This window comes from Micromys minutus (assembly GCF_963924665.1).
Source record: "Micromys minutus genome assembly, chromosome: 25".
NCBI lineage: Eukaryota > Metazoa > Chordata > Mammalia > Rodentia > Muridae > Micromys > Micromys minutus.
Window position 1 is genome coordinate 10,303,388 of NC_137960.1, and position 18,125 is coordinate 10,321,512.

At 45.8% G+C, this 18,125-nt stretch overlaps 1 protein-coding gene across 1 annotated transcript; it reads left to right on the forward strand.

Moving 5' to 3' along the window:
* Positions 1 to 11,009: 11,009 nt before the first annotated feature.
* Positions 11,010 to 17,721, forward strand: LOC308436588 (glutathione S-transferase theta-4; the record flags this gene model as incomplete). The annotated part of the gene is made up of 5 exons (XM_080937561.1): positions 11,010 to 11,121; positions 12,478 to 12,565; positions 14,743 to 14,893; positions 15,725 to 15,901; positions 17,527 to 17,721. The coding sequence occupies 5 exons, from the start codon at positions 11,010 to 11,012 to the stop codon at positions 17,719 to 17,721; spliced, it is 723 nt and encodes a 240-aa protein (XP_080793687.1).
* Between the last annotated feature and the right edge of the window lie 404 nt (positions 17,722 to 18,125).

Here is an 18,125-nt window from a genome sequence, read left to right on the forward strand (position 1 = left end):
ACACTCATTTTGAACTTTGCCTCTCTCTTTTAAAAATCGTTTCTTCTTGCACTAATCTTTTTTCCTGGCTCCCTCTCTGGCTCTGGGAGAAGCTTTGCTCAAAAGGGACACCAGCTATCCTTAGCATGCTCATCTTGAAGTACAGTATACACAACCTATAGGAGATCCAAATCAATAATATATAAATCAATAATATATAAAGGTGCTTTAAAAAAAACCCAAAACAGTAACACACACAAAGAAACCAATCAAAAGTTGGTAGACATCTTTATTTTATTATACTATAGAGTCTGAATATTCTAATGAATAAAGAGTTACTGTTTTATTACATTGCCCTATAATATGTATGGAATAAAATTATGACTCGGTAAAACATTATGGTTAATCAAAGAAAAGTCACATAACAATCTACATAAAATTATCACAGGCAAAAAAAATTAGTATAACAGCAAACATTCAGGGGTGTAGATGATGTTTTCCAAGAGTTGGTCTTTGAAGTGTAGAATAAATAAGGTTTCTTTGGGCAAATGCTTTTATCTCCTCAGATAGTTTACCAGTAACAACAAACGGTCAGATTTGTTCACATTGTTATACAAACCTCCACGTGTATCCATTCTCGAGAACTCACACCAAAAATGATTTAATATAAAGAATTAAGAGGTCAACCAGATGGATCAGCCTATGAGGATACTTACAGCCAAGACTGTTGACATGTGTACAATCAATCACCAGAGCCCAAGTAGTGGTAGGATAGAAACAAATGTGGCAAACTGTTCTCTGACCTCCAAAAGCAAGTCACAGTCTTCCTGTAAAATGTAAAATGAAAAAAAAAAAATGATTATCAAGATAGTCACATGCTGCAAAGACAGCTAGATTTGCCATAAAGGTCATCACTGCAGGGAAGTCAGTTCTCTGCTCTGGAGAATATTTCATCTCAATCCGAGGCATCTACCCTGCATTTGATTATTCAATTCCCAGAAAACAAGATGCACTCAACTTTTCATTCATCAGCACTAAAGCTGGGCAGATATCTACCCTCTGCGCTATTCAAATCTTTGCTGTCGATTACCCTGAGTTGTTATGATTCATCTGGGCTGGTGCTCTTTACTCCAATTGGACAGCCCTTGTGGCTGTGGTTTCGAGATTCTTACCCATGGTGTCTGCTCTTCTCCCGACCCTCTTTCTCTCCTTGTGGTCTCTTCAGACCCCAAGCCTGGAAACCCTAAGCACCACCTATGTCTCTTCTGCCCAGCTATTAGCCTTCAGCATCTTTATTTAACCAATGGTTTTAAGGAGCCAGGTCGCATTGTACACACCAAGTCTCTTGTTCCTGGGAGCCACCAGGCCTTGGTGGTGGTGGGGGCAATATTTACCATTACAATACATACCAAAAGATCAAACCTCAACAGTATCCCTAGGGCTAGAGAACCATAGGACGACATATAAGTGATAAAAGAAGGGCCCTTAGAAATCAGGCTTCTGGGGATCCTGTTGCTCAGATCTCTGGGGATCACCTCTGAATCATGTCCTGGGAACTAGAAAGTTCTTCATCGGAGAGCTCATGGCTGACATGGATGCAATTCCTTTTTCTTTTCTTTTCTTTTTTTAAGATTTATTTATTATGGGCTGGAGAGATGGCTCAGTGGTTAAGAGCACTGAATGCTCTTCCAGAGGTCCTGAGTTCAAATCCCAGCAACCACATGGTGGCTCACAATCATCTGTAATGAGATCTGATGCCGTCTTCTGGTGTGTCTGAAGACAGCTACAGTGTACTTATATATAATAAATAAATAAATATTAAAAAAAGAATCATTCCATTCTGCAGGTATGAAGGAGATATTTAGGGCTCAGGAAATACATGAAACTTACTAAATACAAAGTTAAATCCCTCCTCCCCAAGGCTAAAATAACAGCAAAGTGTTTCAGCCAGAGGGGTCAGTCTACAGAGGTACCTACAAGTTGTGTAGAGAGCTCTTGTATGAGGCAGCTTTTGAATAAGGTGACCCATGCTGGGAAAATGCACAGGCTAGTTTTGTGTCAGTTTGACACAGTTATCAGAGAGGAGAAGGAGGAGCCTCAGTTGAGGAAATGCCTCCATGAGATCCAGTTGTAGGGCAGTTGGATTTTCATTAGTGACCAGACCATAGTGGCTGGTACCATACCTGGGCTGGTGGTCCTAGGTTCTGTAAGAGAACAGGCTGAGCAAGCCAGGAGAAGCAAGTCAGTAAGCAACACTCCATAGCTTCTGTATCTGCTCCTGCCTTCAGAGTCCTGCTTTGTTTGAGTTCCTGTCCTTCAAGAACGAGCAGCAACATGTAAGTGCAAGCCGAATAAACACTTTTCTCCCCAACTTGCTTTTCCGGCCATGGTGTTTTGTTGCATCAATAAAAACCCTAAGACAAGTTAGCACCAGGACTCAGACTCAGAGACTTTCCAGTCATCCCAAGGCTATGAGATCCCACCTGTGCCTGACAAATTAAAACAATGGCCCAGAGTAATTCTCAGAAAAAAACACAGAATATACTGACTGATAGCCACCTGGCCCTCTAGAAAGCCCTAGATAGGGTCCTGACACATGTCATAATTAGCTCATGCTCTGATCACCCAATTCTGAGAAACAAAACAAGAACAAAACCCCTCAAGGTTTTGAAATATATAAACAAAGTTCTGAAAATGTAAAAACAAAGTTTTAGTGGATAGGTCAGGCTATGCCGGCCAAGCTGAGTTAAGACAAAATAAAAAAGACTGCTTTAGGAACAGCTTCCCTACCCCTCCCTGTACTGAATTCCAAGGAGAATGCAAATTGTCAACAACCTTACTGCCAAAGTTTCTCCTCCCTTTCCTTCCCCTTCCTCTCCTCTTTCTGAAAATTATACTGCTGACCAATGGTAAAATAATAGTTCACACCCTCACAAAAAGTATAAAAGATGTATGCTTTTTGAGTTTGGGGTTGACTCTCCCTGAGAGGATGAGCGACCCCATGTACAGGAATAAAAACCTCTTGTTATTACAGCGGTCTATCACCTAATTGTGTTCTGTGGGTAGCGCTCCTGAGCTAAGACCCCCTTGGGTCTTACAACAATAGCCCCCCAGAGGAGGAAAGAGGGTAGCATCTGAGGTCCTCAAGGCCATTGCTATGGCCCTGTCCATTCTGAATCATAAACACCAGGGAGTGATATGTTGGGTCAGAGGGCCAGTGCAGGCGGACACAGTAACTATATCTAGAGCATTTTTTCTTACATCCTATGGATTAAGGCATAACACGGTGGACACCAGGAGGCACAGGGGAGGGGTCCAGATTGTAGTCACTTTCCACTGCCTGATGACGGGTGCTGCCTGTCTCCGAGGGGAGCTAGGCAGACAGGCCACCATGATCACAAGCTGAGATATGGCAGAAAAGTCTTGAATCTCCTTGCAGGTCACCGGGTAACCTCACCTGAGCTCAGAGCAGCCACACAAGCTTCCTTTCTTCCTGTTCTTCTGAGACTGTCACTCAAAAATCTTCCCATTCCTAGCTGTCAGTGAGAGGCAGCCCCCTTATAGGTTCCTTTCAGATTTTGAAACTGTTCTCTCCCTGCCCGGGGCATCAGAACAGGTCAGTGGCATGACCCCCCAATGCCCTTGCTAGTGTCTGAACAATGGAAAGGCAGCTGTGGTGTGATGGAGGCACAGCTGCACAGGTGGCTTTTAGATCATAGACCCTTCAGGTAATTCTCTCCTCCAGAAATCTGGTCACACCCTCCAAGAGCTCGCTTCAAGAGAATTGACAAATTACTCGTGCTGTGACCTTGACAGCTAGTCTCAGTTTGCTTTTTTTTTTTTTTTTTTTTTTCTTTTCTTTCTTTCTTTCTTTCTTTCTTTTTTTTTTCTTTTTTGGTATAGAATAGAGTTTATTCAGGGCATGGGGAGGGAGTTAAGAGGTTGATAGGGGCAGAGAGGGGGGGAATAGGAGTAGAGAAGTAGAGGCCGGTCATGAGCATGTGGAATGTGGAGTGTGGGTAGGAAATGGGAAGAGAGTGGGGGACAGGAAGGCAAGAGCAAGAGAGGAGCAATAGCTCAGTTTGCTTTTCATTCCTGTGAGAGATACCATGATCAAAAGAAGCTTGGGAGGAAAGGGTTAATTCCCTTTGCCAGCTTGTAGTCCATCATCCAAGGAAGTCAGGGCAGGAATTCAAAAACAGGAATCTGTAGACAAGAATTGAAGCAGAGGCCATGGAGGAACACTCCTTACAGGTTTGCCCCTTGCAGCTTGCTCAGTTTCCTTTCTTACATTACCTGGTCCACTTGCCTAGGTGTAGAACCGCCCATGGTGGGCTGTGCCCTCCCACATCAATAATCAACCAAGAAAATAACCCACAGACTTACTTTCATACAGGCCAATCTGATTAAAGCATTTTCTCAGTTGAGGTGTCCTCTTTCCAGATGTCTCTAGCATATGTCAGTTGACAAAAAACCAAGTGAGTGTTGTCCCTTCCCCACAACTACAGTTAAGCTCAGCTGTCTGATATGCTGACATGAAAGAACTCTGACTTTTATCTTTTGCTTTTCTTCCTTCCCTGTGACTCTTGACATGTGGACCAGACCATCAGAGGCAGAACCCCACCCCACCTGTAAAATCATGATGCTCCTCTTTGATATTGAGATTGACGACTCCCCCTTCCATCAAGGTCCCATCATGATGCTTACAATATAAACTTTCCTAATACTGTAGGAACCGACTTGTCTGGGTCTCTCTCTTAAGAAACCTGGCATGCTACCTATGTCTCTCCTAATGAAGTTCTTCTTCCAATGGAGCTACTCCCATCTGACCTGAAATGTCTGAAGCACAGTTTCATCTTGGCTTCTTTCTTACAAGCTCTGCCCCATTTTTATTCATTATATAGGTGAGGTATGAGCACGCAGAGGTTTCTATGGTGCAGAATTATCTCAGGAGGCACCCCAGCCTTGTCCTGATGGCCTGCAAAGGTAGCTGGGCCCTGTAAAGAGGGCAAGGGATACTTGTCAACTTGACAGAAACTAGATTCATCTGGGAAGAGGACACCTTAGCAGAGACAATGCCTCCATCAGACTGGCCTGGACAAAAGTAAGTCTGTGGGTCATTTTCCTTTTTTTTCTTTTTCTTTTTCTTTGTTCCATTCTTTACTTTATCACAGGAGTATTGCAAACCCAAGGTCTCAAACCTGATTAAGGACCATCAGCATGACTTGGAGCTGTTGTGCCCAAGGGCAGCATGGGACAGAGGCTTTTGGCACATCTGAGCATGCTAGATCAGGGCCCAGGTTTATATCCCTAGGCTTTCGTGAGTGACACCTTGTTCTGTTGGGCATGCCTGCCTTCATGAGCCAGAGTCTATTTACCTGGGCTCTGGGCCAATTCTGGCTCCTAGCCCAGGACGTCCTCATCCACTTTGGAACAGCTAGTTGGTTGTGTGTGTGTGGGGGGGGGGTTGTCCATCTCCCAAAGTCTTAACTACTGGTAGGCTTTCAGAGCCTGTGATAATCATGGCCAAACTCTGTGTGTGTGGGCCCGAGAGTGACTCTCCCTTCCTCAGGTTTCAGAATGGGGTTCTGCCAGCTTCCCAGGATGTCTCGGCTAGAAGCCCAGAGAGGCCTGAGTGACTCTGGCTTGCAGTCAACCCCACACCCTACTCAATCAGTATCTTCTACTATGGAGGCCAAACCTTGGCTCCCTTTGCACACAGGAGCTGTCATCTAGGTCCACAGTGACTCTGCTGTCCACAGTTCAGCCATCCACACCACAACCATAATACCCAGGCAAAAATAGGCCCAGAGGGTGTGACCTTGAACACATACAGAGAGTACCACATGGGGCAAAGTGACCAGACTTGAACCTCAGAAATTCCCATGAGGCAAGTCCACAGAGGTCCCTCATGTGGGGTGGAAATGCTAACAAGGTCCAGACAGAGGGCAGACCTGGGCTGTTGCCCGTGGAAATGTGGTCCGGGGAGGAAGCAGGAGATATTTAGTGGCAGTGAGCCTTTCCCAGGAGGCTGGAAGTGGAACACATAAAGATGCTGCACAGACAGGAAACAGTTGTGGGGCTCCTCCCCTCATGGTAGAGCCGTGGAGAAACTGGTTAAATGTTAGGGCGTGAGTAAAGATCAGCTCAGCCCTGGCAGTGTTGGAAAATGAGCCCCAGTTCCTTTTCTGTTTACTGGTTAATCCCATCAACTTGACTGGAGTTAGAACTATCGAGGAAACACAGGCTCTTGGTGAGTTTGTAAAGGGATTTTCTAAATATGAATGGCTTGATCTCATCAAATAGGGTCCAAGACAGTGTGAAAAGAAGGACATGAGGATTTATCTCTTTCTGCTCTGGCTGTGGACACAATGAAGTGGGCTGTCCATACTTCCGCCACCTGGCCTCTGTGCAGTCTCCAACTTCCAAGTCCACTCTCAACTTGTGAGCCAGAATAATCTTCATCTTTTTCTCCTCCTCCTCCTTCTTTTTAATTTATTTATTTTATGTAGACGAGTACAACATAGCTATCTTCAGACACGCCAGAAGAGGTCATCAGATCCCATTACAGATGGTGGTGAGCCACCATGTGGTTGTTGGGAATTGAACTCAGGTCCTCTGGAAGAGCAGTCAGTGCTCTTAACTACAGAGCCATTTCTCTAGCCCCAACCTTTCTTTCTTTAGCATGCTTTCATCAGGTATTTTGTCACAGCTACAGAAAAGAAAAGAACAGCCAATTATGGAGTGTGGCAACACATGCACGTAGTCCCAGCACTTGGTGGGGTGGAGAGGCAGATGAAGGTGGGTCTCTGAGTTTGACAGCAGTCTGGTCTACAGAGCAGGTTCCAGGCTAGCCAGAACCACATCGTAAGACTCTGTCTCAGAGTAACCATCCTTGTTATACCTAAGCCTCGAGTTCTGGAGAGGAATTTGCTCCTGAGCTACAAACTGTCTACACCATCAACGAGTACTTGGTGTACAGAATGTCACCATCATGCTGCCTGTCAACAGTATCCACTTCTACAAAGTAAGCCTCCTGTCTTAGCTCACACCATAACTCCTGTGAGCACACACCATGACCAAGTCAAGTCTTACAAAGGACAACATTTTATTGGGGCTGGATGATTAGTTCAGAGGTTCAGTTCATTGTCATCAAGGCAGAAACGTGGCAGCATCCACGCAGGCATTGTGCAGGCAGAGCTGAGAGTTCTACATCTTTGTCTAAAGGCTGCTAGTGCAACACTGACTTCCAGACAGCTAAGACAAGGGTATTAAAGCCTATGCCCACAGTGACACACCTACTCCAACAAGGCCACACCTCCCAACAGTGCCATTCCCTGGGCCAAGCATATACAAACCATCAGAACTCCTCAGCTCTGTCCTGGGGCAAGGGTCAGGACTGCAAGTGATGGAGGGTACCAGCTGGTACATATACTACCTTCTTTTCCTTGCCCTCAATAATCAATCTATCACAGAAAACTTTCTTCCAAGGACCCTCAGAAGACTTCTAAACATTGAGCCCCAGTGCACATCACTGATTGTTGGTAGTGAGAAAAACAAGTTGAGGGGGTCAAGGAAGCTTGTGAGGACCCAGGATGAACTATTCTCTGACCCCAGTCTCTTTGGCTTTTCTCATTGAGGAAGCCTTGGGTGCTATGCATGACCAACAGTTATTGAGAAGGCCGAGTCCAGCCCCTCAACACTGTATAGGTGGCTCAAACAGCCAGAACCCTCCTGGCTACTGAGTAGATTTTCCTGGTAGGTATAATACTATTCATAGATGAAATGTAAGAGAGACTTGCCAGTAGCCGTGGCCTGTAGTATAGACTCTTCAAAGCTTGACCTCAGTTGACTGTTAGACCCATGGACAGATCATTCTGGATGCTGAAGTAGTCCAGGAGGTCTACAAGTTCATACCACAGCCACAGAGAAGCCATAAGGCCTGGCGGGACCCTCCACTGGTCTAGAAGCTAGTACAGCAGCTTCAGGAGAAGTTCATTTAAGAAGTAGCTTGCTTTCTGCCATGCATAGTTCTGTCTGTTACAAACACGCTCTGAACTCTCTCCTGATCCACATGTCCTGGGGAAGTGAGGCTTAGAAAGACAGGACATCTGTCTTAGTTAGGGTTTTACTAAGGGTTACTAATGTGAACAGACACCATGACCAAGGCAACTCTTAAAAGAACAAGTTTTTTTTGTTTTTTGTTTTTTTAAGATTTATTTATTGATGTCTTAAGCACACCAGGAGAGGGCATCGGATCCCATGATTGATGGTTGTGTGCCACCATATTGTTTCTGGGAATTGAACTCAGGACCTCTGGAAGAGCAGCCAGTGCTCTTAACTACTGAGCCATCTCTCCAACCCAAGGATAACATTTAATTGGGGCTGGCTTACAGGTTCAAAGTCAAAGGTTCAATCCATTATCATCAAGGCAGAAACATGGCAACATCCAGGCAGGCATGATGCAGGAGGAGCTGAGAGTTCTACATCTTCATCTGAAAGCTGCTTGCAGAATATTGGCTTCCAGGCAGCTAGGATGAGGGTCTTAAAGCCCACATTCACAGTGACATACCTATTCCAACACGGCCACACCTTTTAATAGCGCCACTTCCTAAGCCAAGCATAAACAAACCATCACAGCATCTTCCAAGATCGTTGTCCTTGTTAACTTGACAAGATCTAGAGTTAACTAGGGGACAGGTCTCAGGCCATGCCTGTGAGGGTTATCTTGCTTGAGTTCACTGAAATAGGAAAACCCACTTGAAAGTGGGTAGCATCATGCTTCGGGTTTGGGTCCTGGACTGGATGTATATGAGTTGGCAGTAGCATTTACAACTCTCTTGTTTTTGACCCAGAGGCAATATCACCAGCTGCTTCAAGACACTGCCCACCCCCTACATTTCCATGGGATATGAGACTAAATAAACCTTTTTATTTTCCCTACCTTGTTTGGCCAAGTATTTTATTGCAACAAAGAGGAAATTAACTAATATAAGCATATAGTCTAAAGCCATATGGTGGCTTCATTGTAGATCTCTATTTGTCTTCTTCCACAGCTGCCAAGGTGCACAGTGTGATCTATGTTTCTCTAATTGAGGCCAGGAAATTTCTGGGTTTATGCATGGTACAGTCTGGTGAGCCACACTCTGAGTACCCTTGATATTGCCCCTTTGTTTCCTGAACTCCTCCAGTATTTTAGCCATAACTGTAACTAAATACCATAGATAGTTAACTTATAAAGAAGAAAGAGGAACTGGAGAGATGGCTCAACACTTGGCAGTGTGTATTGCTTTTGCAGGGGAGCAGAGTTTAGTTCCTGTTGGCTACCTTACAACCACCTGTAACTCCATCTCTAGGGGGTCCTACACTAGGTATCTTCATCCCTAGGTATCTTCACTCATCTGTTGAGGTTTGGTCTGTTGCTATATATTGTAATGTTAAATTCTATACCCACAGTCTAGACCTATGAGTGACTTCTCATGTTTAAAGCTTTTGTGGTGCAAACCTTGTTCCTTGACTTAAAAACCATTGGTTAAATAAAATTGTCTACACCCAATTACTGAAGAATTTAGAGGTAGGTGGGTTTGAAGTGACCTGGTTAGAGGAGAGAAACCAAGGGGGAAGAATGAAGAAAAAGCAGAAGGATGCTACTATGCGGGGAGATGGACGATGAGCCCAAGAGCAGGGGAAACAGCATGTATCTGAGAATACACCAGGCTGGCATTTAGAAGATTAAATTAGAGGTTAGTGTCCTCCCCCTTGTAATTGTCAAATCCAAATAAAATGATTGTAGTCTGAGTCTCATTTATTTGTAAGATAGTTGGTGTTAAAATGGTTCTACTATACCTATGCATGCACTCTTCCATATATTCATAACTTCAAATAAAAATAAATGTTTAAATAAAAGAAAGTATAGGTGTTTTGCCTACACGTTTATCTATGTGTCCCATGAATGCCTGGTGACTACAGAGGCCAGAAGAGAGCATCATATATTCTAGGATTGGAGCTACAGATGGTTGCAAGACACCATGTAGTTGCTGGGGTTAGAACCAGGACCTCTGGAAGAGTAGGCAGTGCTTTTAACCATTGGGCTATCTCTCCAGCCCCTAAAATTATTAAAGAAAAAAAATATTATTTTAGCTTAAAAATTTAAAGGGCTAGAGTCATGCTTGGGTGAGTGGGTCCATTGCTTCCAAGCCTCTGGTGGCAGGGTTAGCAATGGTGGGAAGTATGTGTGGCAAAGAGAACTGTTGACCTCATGATCAGAAAGGAAAAAAAGAGAGAGACTACCATTCTGTAGTCCCTTTCAAAGAAATGTCTTCCATGAGCTAACACCTTCCACTCTGAGAAAATATCCTCAGTGTGCCAATGCCTTCGATCAAGCCTCACCTTTCTTTATTACCTTCAGTACTAAGGATGAAACCTGGGCTTTCTCTATGCTATAACATAAACATTCTACTACTGGGCTACAATGCCACCTTTCTAGGCTCCACCTTTTAAAGTCCTCACTCCCACCCCTGCTCCGGGGAACTATACCTTGAAGGCATGGCCTTCAGAGGACATTCAAAGTCCAAGATGTAGTGACTACCTCTTTCCAAACTTCCCCAATCATGAGTAGATTTACCCTTGGATACTCTGGTCTTTACTCCAGGTTATGCAAACTCAGAAAAATTTGTCTTTTTCTCATGCTGCACCCGCAAAGCTTCTCTTGTCCTGTTACGCAGAGAGGGGCTGGCCCATGGCTCAAGCATGGGCCCTTCTCAGACAGATGTCTGTGAGGCCAAGCCACCAGGCACACACATAATAGGAGCCTATACAAGCCCTGTTCCACCCCCAGCTTTCTTTAGAATCCTTGCTATTTTAAGAATTCCCTGTGACTTGCCTCATAAGAACATCAAGATAAGGAAGTTCCAGAATGCGGGGTCCTCAGCTCAGGCGGGAGAGAACCTAGAGCCAGGGGCTCAGGCTAGCCACAGGCTGGGTCTGTGGGACACCCGCTATAGTCGTGGCCCCCTCAAAAGCATTTCAACATGGGCCTGGAACTCTATATGGACTTGCTGTCAGCACCTTGCCGCGCTGTCTACATCTTTGCCAGGAAGAACGGTATCCCCTTTGACTTCCAGTTTGTGGATCTATTAAAAGGTCAGTTCCTAACACTGCCGAGAAGCCTGGTCCTGAGGCACTGCCAGGATACCCAGTGAAAGTGTTTCTGAGGGACAAAGATCAGAAAGGGAAGCAGAGGTGAAACAGATACCAAGGTGATCAGGCCTTGTCCCATCTACTCTATGTTTGCTAGTCACCAAGAATGAGTGTCTCCCTGTTAGAGTGAATAGGACCTTTGTGGGTACAGGCAGGAGGGAAGCTAGCAGAGACTAAGATTCTCAGGCCAGATCTCAGGCGGTCTCAAATCTTGCTATTTGTGGCACCCATCAACCAGGCTGGTGAAGGACACAATCCCTCTTCCATGCAACAGTCTGTGCCCACCCTCCCTCAGTCTGTTTCCGCCCTCCCTCAATCTTCCTACCCTCCCTCAGTCTGTGTCTGCCCTCCCTCAGTCTTCCCACCCTCCCTCAGTCTGTTTCCGCCCTCCCTCAGTCTTCCCACCCTCCCTCAGTCTGTGCCCACCCTCCCTCAGTCTGTGCCTACCCTCTTTTAGTCTGTTCTCACCCTCTCCCAGTGTTCAAACTTGCTCTGGGACTAGGATTGTGGCTTGATGATAAAGCACTTGCCTAGCACGCCACACACAAGATCCTGGGTTGGATGGCCAGCTCATGCATGTGAACATACACATGCACATGTAGAGATTTTTAAAAGAGAAGGAAACGGAGGAGAAAGGAGTATGAAAAGTTTATACTAAGGGTTGAGAGGATCAATGGATCAGAATCCAAGATATTGAGGAGTCTTTAAAATCTCAGCTCAGCTTTGTAGAGATACAGACTGTAGACTAAAAAGATCTGGGAACTGTAAAAATGGAAGAGATGTGGTGTCCCTCCCCCCAATAGAGTTTCCTCATGCAAACAGTTGGCCAGGAGCAGTTGATGTTTCTACCTGCTTTGGAGTCCTCTGTGGCTATCAAGGGATCTTGAATGTGTCTGCAGTGTTCCCCAAGTTACCAGATTCAGTTGACCAATCTCTAAGGAGAGGCATAGTGAGCCAGAGGAGATGAGATTAAAGGCAATACGTTGGTCCCCTAGGGCTGAGGTTGACACAACAGTTGTGGCTTCAGGCCTTGAGTAAAGACTGAACTTCTAGATTCTGGAAGCCAAGGGATTGTCCTGATCCCTGGGGAAGGGAAGTCATAAGGGCTGGGGTTTGTGAATCTGGGAGAAGGAGTCGTAATCCTGGACCCTGTGACACCTCTGCTTTCCCCTGAGACCTGGGGCAAGCCACGTAATACTTGAAGCCTAGGTTTCTCCCTTTTGTCTCAAGAAGCCCAAGTTCTCTCTCTCTCTCTTTTTCTGGGGTCTCCAAAGCCCCAGACCCTCCCTACCCCCATAGGTCACCACCATAGCAAGGAATACATCGAAATCAACCCCCTGAGGAAGGTTCCCAGCCTCAGAGATGGCAAGTTCATCTTATCTGAAAGGTATGGGTCCTGCCACCATTTTAACTCCTTCTGGGAGACTCACTGGGAGTATATTTATTTATTTGTATATTTCTTTATTTACTGAGATGAGGCGAGGTCTCTCTATCTAGTCCTGGTTGGCATGGAATTCTCTGTGTAGACAAAACTGACCTCAAACTCAAGAGATCCATCTGTCTCTATATCCTGAGTGCTAGGATTAAAGGTATGCAACATCAGGCCTAGCCTATTTTATTTATTTTTAAGCTATAGAAAAAATTATGTACACACACATAGCACATCCATATATGTACACATACACATACACACAACACACCATTTTATGTACACACACAGCACCTCTATTCACACACACACAGCACATCCATATATGTATACATACACACAGCACACCCATTTACACACACACACAGCAATCCATTCACACACACACACACACACACACACACACACACACACACACACACACACAGAGCACACTCATCTCCCATCTTCTGCAGCCAATCCACTTTATCCCGCTTCTACCTCTACACTTTGCTCTTCTTCCTTTCAAACACCCATCACTTTACCTATGAATGCTTATGAACACTCTATGAAGCAATGAAGACCCTAAAACACACATCACCCCGGGTACCATCATGGCAGCAAATAAACTTATCAGCCCTTTCCAGATTCCATCCCTAGTCACCCTAGTCAGCTCACATTCAAGTCTCTGACTGATTGCATCATATTTTCCCGGTCCATCCTCCCTCCCCCACATTTATTTTATGTGTGTGAGCATTTCTCCTGCATCCGTATCTATGTGCCCTGTGTGCATGCCTGGTACCTGGGATGTCAGTAGAGCTCATCAGATCTCCTGGAACTGGAGTTATGAATGGTTGTGAGCCACCATGTGGGTGCTGGGAACCATACCGGGGTCCTCTGTGAGAGCCACAAGTGCCCTTAACCACTGAGCAGCCACTCTGGTCCCTCTTAAATTGCTATGGTCCCTGTCTTTGTTGTGGGTCGCTTTGACTGAATATGGTGGTGTGGGTGACTGGAAAGAGCAGGAGGCTGACTTTAGCTCATGGTTCTAGAGGCTGCAAAGCCCAGGAGAATGGAACTGGTACGTGCTTAGCATCTACTGAGGGCCTTCCCTTTGGGTCCTAGCAACACAAGAGATTTCAACATGGTGAGCAGTCAAATGAGCCAGAGTGTGTTTGTTCTATAACAGCCTGTGACAAGCTGGTAACCTAATGATTATTTTAGCCACACATGAATCAATTTGCCCTTGTGATTCGATCACTCTTAGCTCTCCCACTACCTAAAACCTCCCAGTGGAAAATTAATGTCTATCTAAGGGGACATTCAAACCTCTAAACCCATTCTTTTTTTAAAATAATTTTTTAACTTATTCATTTTATATCCCACTCAGTACCCCCTTTCTGATCATCCCCTTCCCCAACCCTTCCTCCCTCAGCCCCCCCATCCAGCAAGCTTGGGCCATCCCCCTCTGAAGCCCCTCTCGTATCCCTCGCTCCCTATTGCCTCATCCCCCACACATCCCCGAGAGTCCAATGCCTCTTGCTAAGTTACTGCTCCAGGTACCAGCTCGGTGTCCCTGAGATTTATTCTACCTCTTCTAACTGGAGGAACAGATCCTCTCAGCCCTCATGATCCTAAAGATTAGGTTTAGGGGCTGGAGAGATGGCTCGGCAGCTAAGGGAACTGGTTGCTCCGCCTGGGGACCAAACTCCATCCTCCAGCCGGTATGGTCACAAAGTGATGTCCAGACATACACGTGGGGGAAAAATTCACACACAAAAACTAAAAGTTAAAAGAGAATTAAGTCTAAACTCATCCTGAAGCATCTCTGTCCGTCCTTCACCACGACCCACGAGCCAGATTGTCTCTCCAGCCACATGTCCCCACTCCTCCAGCTGTTGCTCGCTCCTGTTGGAACTGCCCATCCTTCAACCCCTGTGCCTGCTTTAGGTCTTCCTCCCTGTCTTGCTGATTATCGGGCTAATCTGACAGCTAGGGCCAGGCTTCTTAGAACCCTTTGGGTTCCTCCTTCCCCTGGTGGAATTTCCTATTGTCTGCCTATGGCTGAAGATCAGTTTGAATCAGGCCATGCTGCGTAGTGTCGGGGCTCTCAGAAGGTACAAACAGTGCCCCCCACTGACTTGCCCTTTTTCTAGTGTGGCTATCCTCTTCTACCTATGCCGAAAGTACAGCGCGCCTTCCCACTGGTACCCGCCAGACCTGCACATGCGTGCCCGTGTGGACGAGTTCATGGCTTGGCAGCACACCGCTATTCAGGTGCCTATGAGCAGGATACTGTGGATCAAGGTGAGCAGGGCCAAGCCTGAGGCTCAGGAACAGGGGGGAAATAGTTAGAAAACCTCAAGGCCAGTCCCGGTCCTGCGGAATAAGCCTCATCTCCCCTAATCCCATGCTCGCCTACCTTTCCGTGTTACTGAGAGTGCGGAATGAACTGTTAAGTAGGAGAAAAATACTATACCAAAGGAGAAGGGCAACTAGAAAGGGCCAGGACAGGACTCAGAAAACTTATCAGTCAATTCATAGGTGACAACAGCACACATATATCCCTAGTTTTCATTGTCTCCTTGTGCGCTTTTTTTTTTTAAAGCCCGTTTTTCATTGCTATAATAAGATGTGCCAGGCCGGGTAGCATATGAAGCAAAGAGGTTTATTTAGCTCATAGTAGTTTTGGAAACAGGAAGTCTAAACAGCATGGCATCGGCTCTAGAGAGAACCATCCTCTAGATGTCATTACAGTGGAAGCAAGCGCTAAGACGGGAAGCCAGAGCTGGGGCAGGGCACCAGTCTTGTTCTTTAATAATAGCTTGCTCTTCTGAGTATTACCCATGACCATCTTAATCCGTTCTGAAGGCAGCACCCCATGTTAGAATCCATGTTTTAAGGATTCTAGCCACCCTCAAATCACCGTGAAGACTTAAACCACAAGACTCGTTGTAATGCGGACCTCCATATCCTTTTGAACGCATGGCCCTTGGTAGCTGTCCTTGAGAATGGCCCAAATCACTTTACATCCTTGGAACTGCCCAAGCTCTATGTAGCAGGCAGGGGTACGGACGCCTCGCAGGGGGGTGGGGCAGAGTACTGCCTCTATATCTGTCCTCTTCCTTTCCTGACCAGCTGATAATCCCAATGATCACGGGTGAGGAGGTTCCCGCTGAGGCGGTAGACAAGGCACTGGATGAGGTGACGAAAAACCTACAGCAATTTGAGGATAAGTTTCTGCAGGACAAGCTGTTCATCACTGGGGACCATATCTCACTGGCTGACTTGGTGGCTCTGGTGGAGATGATGCAGGTATTTGGGTGGAGGAGGGGGCAAGCCTGGGAAGAGGGGGAATGTTTATGTGGAGAGAAGAGCGGCGTCTGAGGATAGACTGGGAGATCCTGGAAAGTTGTGGGAGCCAGGTCTGGGTGCCTGGGTCCACTGGGAAGTGACAGGGGAAAACAAAGGCTTTGGATCAGGGAAATATCATGATCATGGAGTTTAATAAGAATTCCATGGTGTGGGGAGGAGCCTGAGGGAGAGTCAGGGATGCAGAGGCAAATGCGGCACACTAGGTAAGATCCCAGATGCGCGCTCCTCCCTCTGGTCTCTCCAGGAAGGGTGCAGAGGCTTGTGGTGTGTAGTCCCCAGTTTTCTCTTTTCCGGAGCTCCAAAAACAGTATCATAAGACATCTCTCCCAACCCTGGGTCTGAGCCGAGGACGCCACTGTGCACTGGCTTCTTATAGGTTTTACAATGTGTGCTCAATTCTGAGCTGCCTGGTGTGTTCAGGAGAGACGACTTAGACACTTTTGAATGCTCTTTTCTTTTTAAAAAAGATTAAATACTCTCTCTCTATCTATCTATATATATATATATATAGATATAGATCTATATCTATATATACTGTAACTGTCTGACACACCAGAAGAGGGCATCAGATTTCATTAAGGATGGTTGTGAGCCACCCTGTGGTTGCTGAGAATTGAATTCAGGACCTCTGGAAGAGCAGTCAGTGCTCTTAACCACTTATCCATCTCCCCATGGATGCCCTTTTCTTAAGATAGGGTCTTCTGTATCCTAGGCTGGCCTCAAACTAGCTATTTAGCTGTAAATAACCTTCAGCTTTTGAAAGTCTTGATGTGCTGTATGAATGCTAGATAGGTACTCTACCTACTGAGCTTCATTCCCAGAACATTGGCCAGAGTCTTGAGGGGCTATCATAGTTTCTGGCCAGCATTCAAAGTAGCATCTTCAGTCCTTGACCAACGTGTAGCATAGAACAGCACAAGAAAAATCATTCTGGCCTGCACCAAGCACAGGGCCCTATGCTTTGACCTCTATGTTCTCCCCAATTTATTGACCTTATTCTTTGGTGGGGGCTTTGGAATGCTGTGGGTGCATTAAAAAAAAAAACCTATTATTTATTTATTTGCTTATTTGTATATTTATTTTATATGAGTACACTGTCGCTGTTTTCAGACACACCAGAAGAGGGCATCAGATGCCATTACAGATGGTTGTGAGCCACTATGTGGTTGCTGGGAGTTGAACTCGGGACCTCTGGAAGAGCAGTCTTCAGCACCAGGTGCATAGTTCTTATGAGGCAACTTAACTGATAAGCAAGCTTCATGAGGAGCCTCCTCCTTTCCCCATGGTGCCTGTTTACAGAAGAAGCAACCACAGTGTGTTGGGAAACTGAGCTCCATTCCTTTGGACATATGGGCCAGAAGGTCAGACACATACGGTAGTACGGTAGTACGGGCTATCTGGTCAGGAGTTCTTATCTTGGATCAGGATCTTCTATGTCTGCTTCACATAGACTACATAGCTTAGACAACTTGCCAAGGAGGGGGCAGCACGTGACTCTCTTTGCAGAGGCTGGTGGTGCTGCTGGTTCCTATGGTGACCACATCTTTTGTATTGTTTATCCACAGCCAATGGGGGGTAACCACAATGTCTTCAACAGCTCCAAGCTTGCAGAATGGCGAATGCGGGTGGAGTTAGCCATCGGTTCTGGCCTCTTCTGGGAGGCTCATGACAGACTGGTGAAGTTATCAAGTTGGGACTGTTCGACACTAGACCCTGCGATCAAGACAAGGATCTCCGAGTTTCTTCAGAAGTTGAAATGATGCCAGAGAGCGTTCATTCCACAGGGGCCAGCCGGATCCACCATTTGAGCCTCTTCCCCTAGGAAACACAATGTCCCTTTACCTAATGAAATAAAAAAGGACTGGAACAGCCACCATGGCCGTTATGGGGATAGTTGGTGTCAGCAAAGAGTGTGCTATGGAAGCAGGAGGTAGTCACAAGTCATCTTGGTTCCCAAAAGGAATATAAGGGGTCTCGGAGATGGCTCAGTGGACAAAGTACTTGCTGCCTGAGTTCAGACCTCTACTACCCACACACAAACCAGGACCAGTGGTGCAAGTACAATCCCCAGGGCTCACGAAACAGCTAGTGTAGCTGAAATGGGAGAAATCAGGATCATCAAAAAAAAAAAAAAAAAAAAAAAAAAAAAAAAATGCTAGCTCGA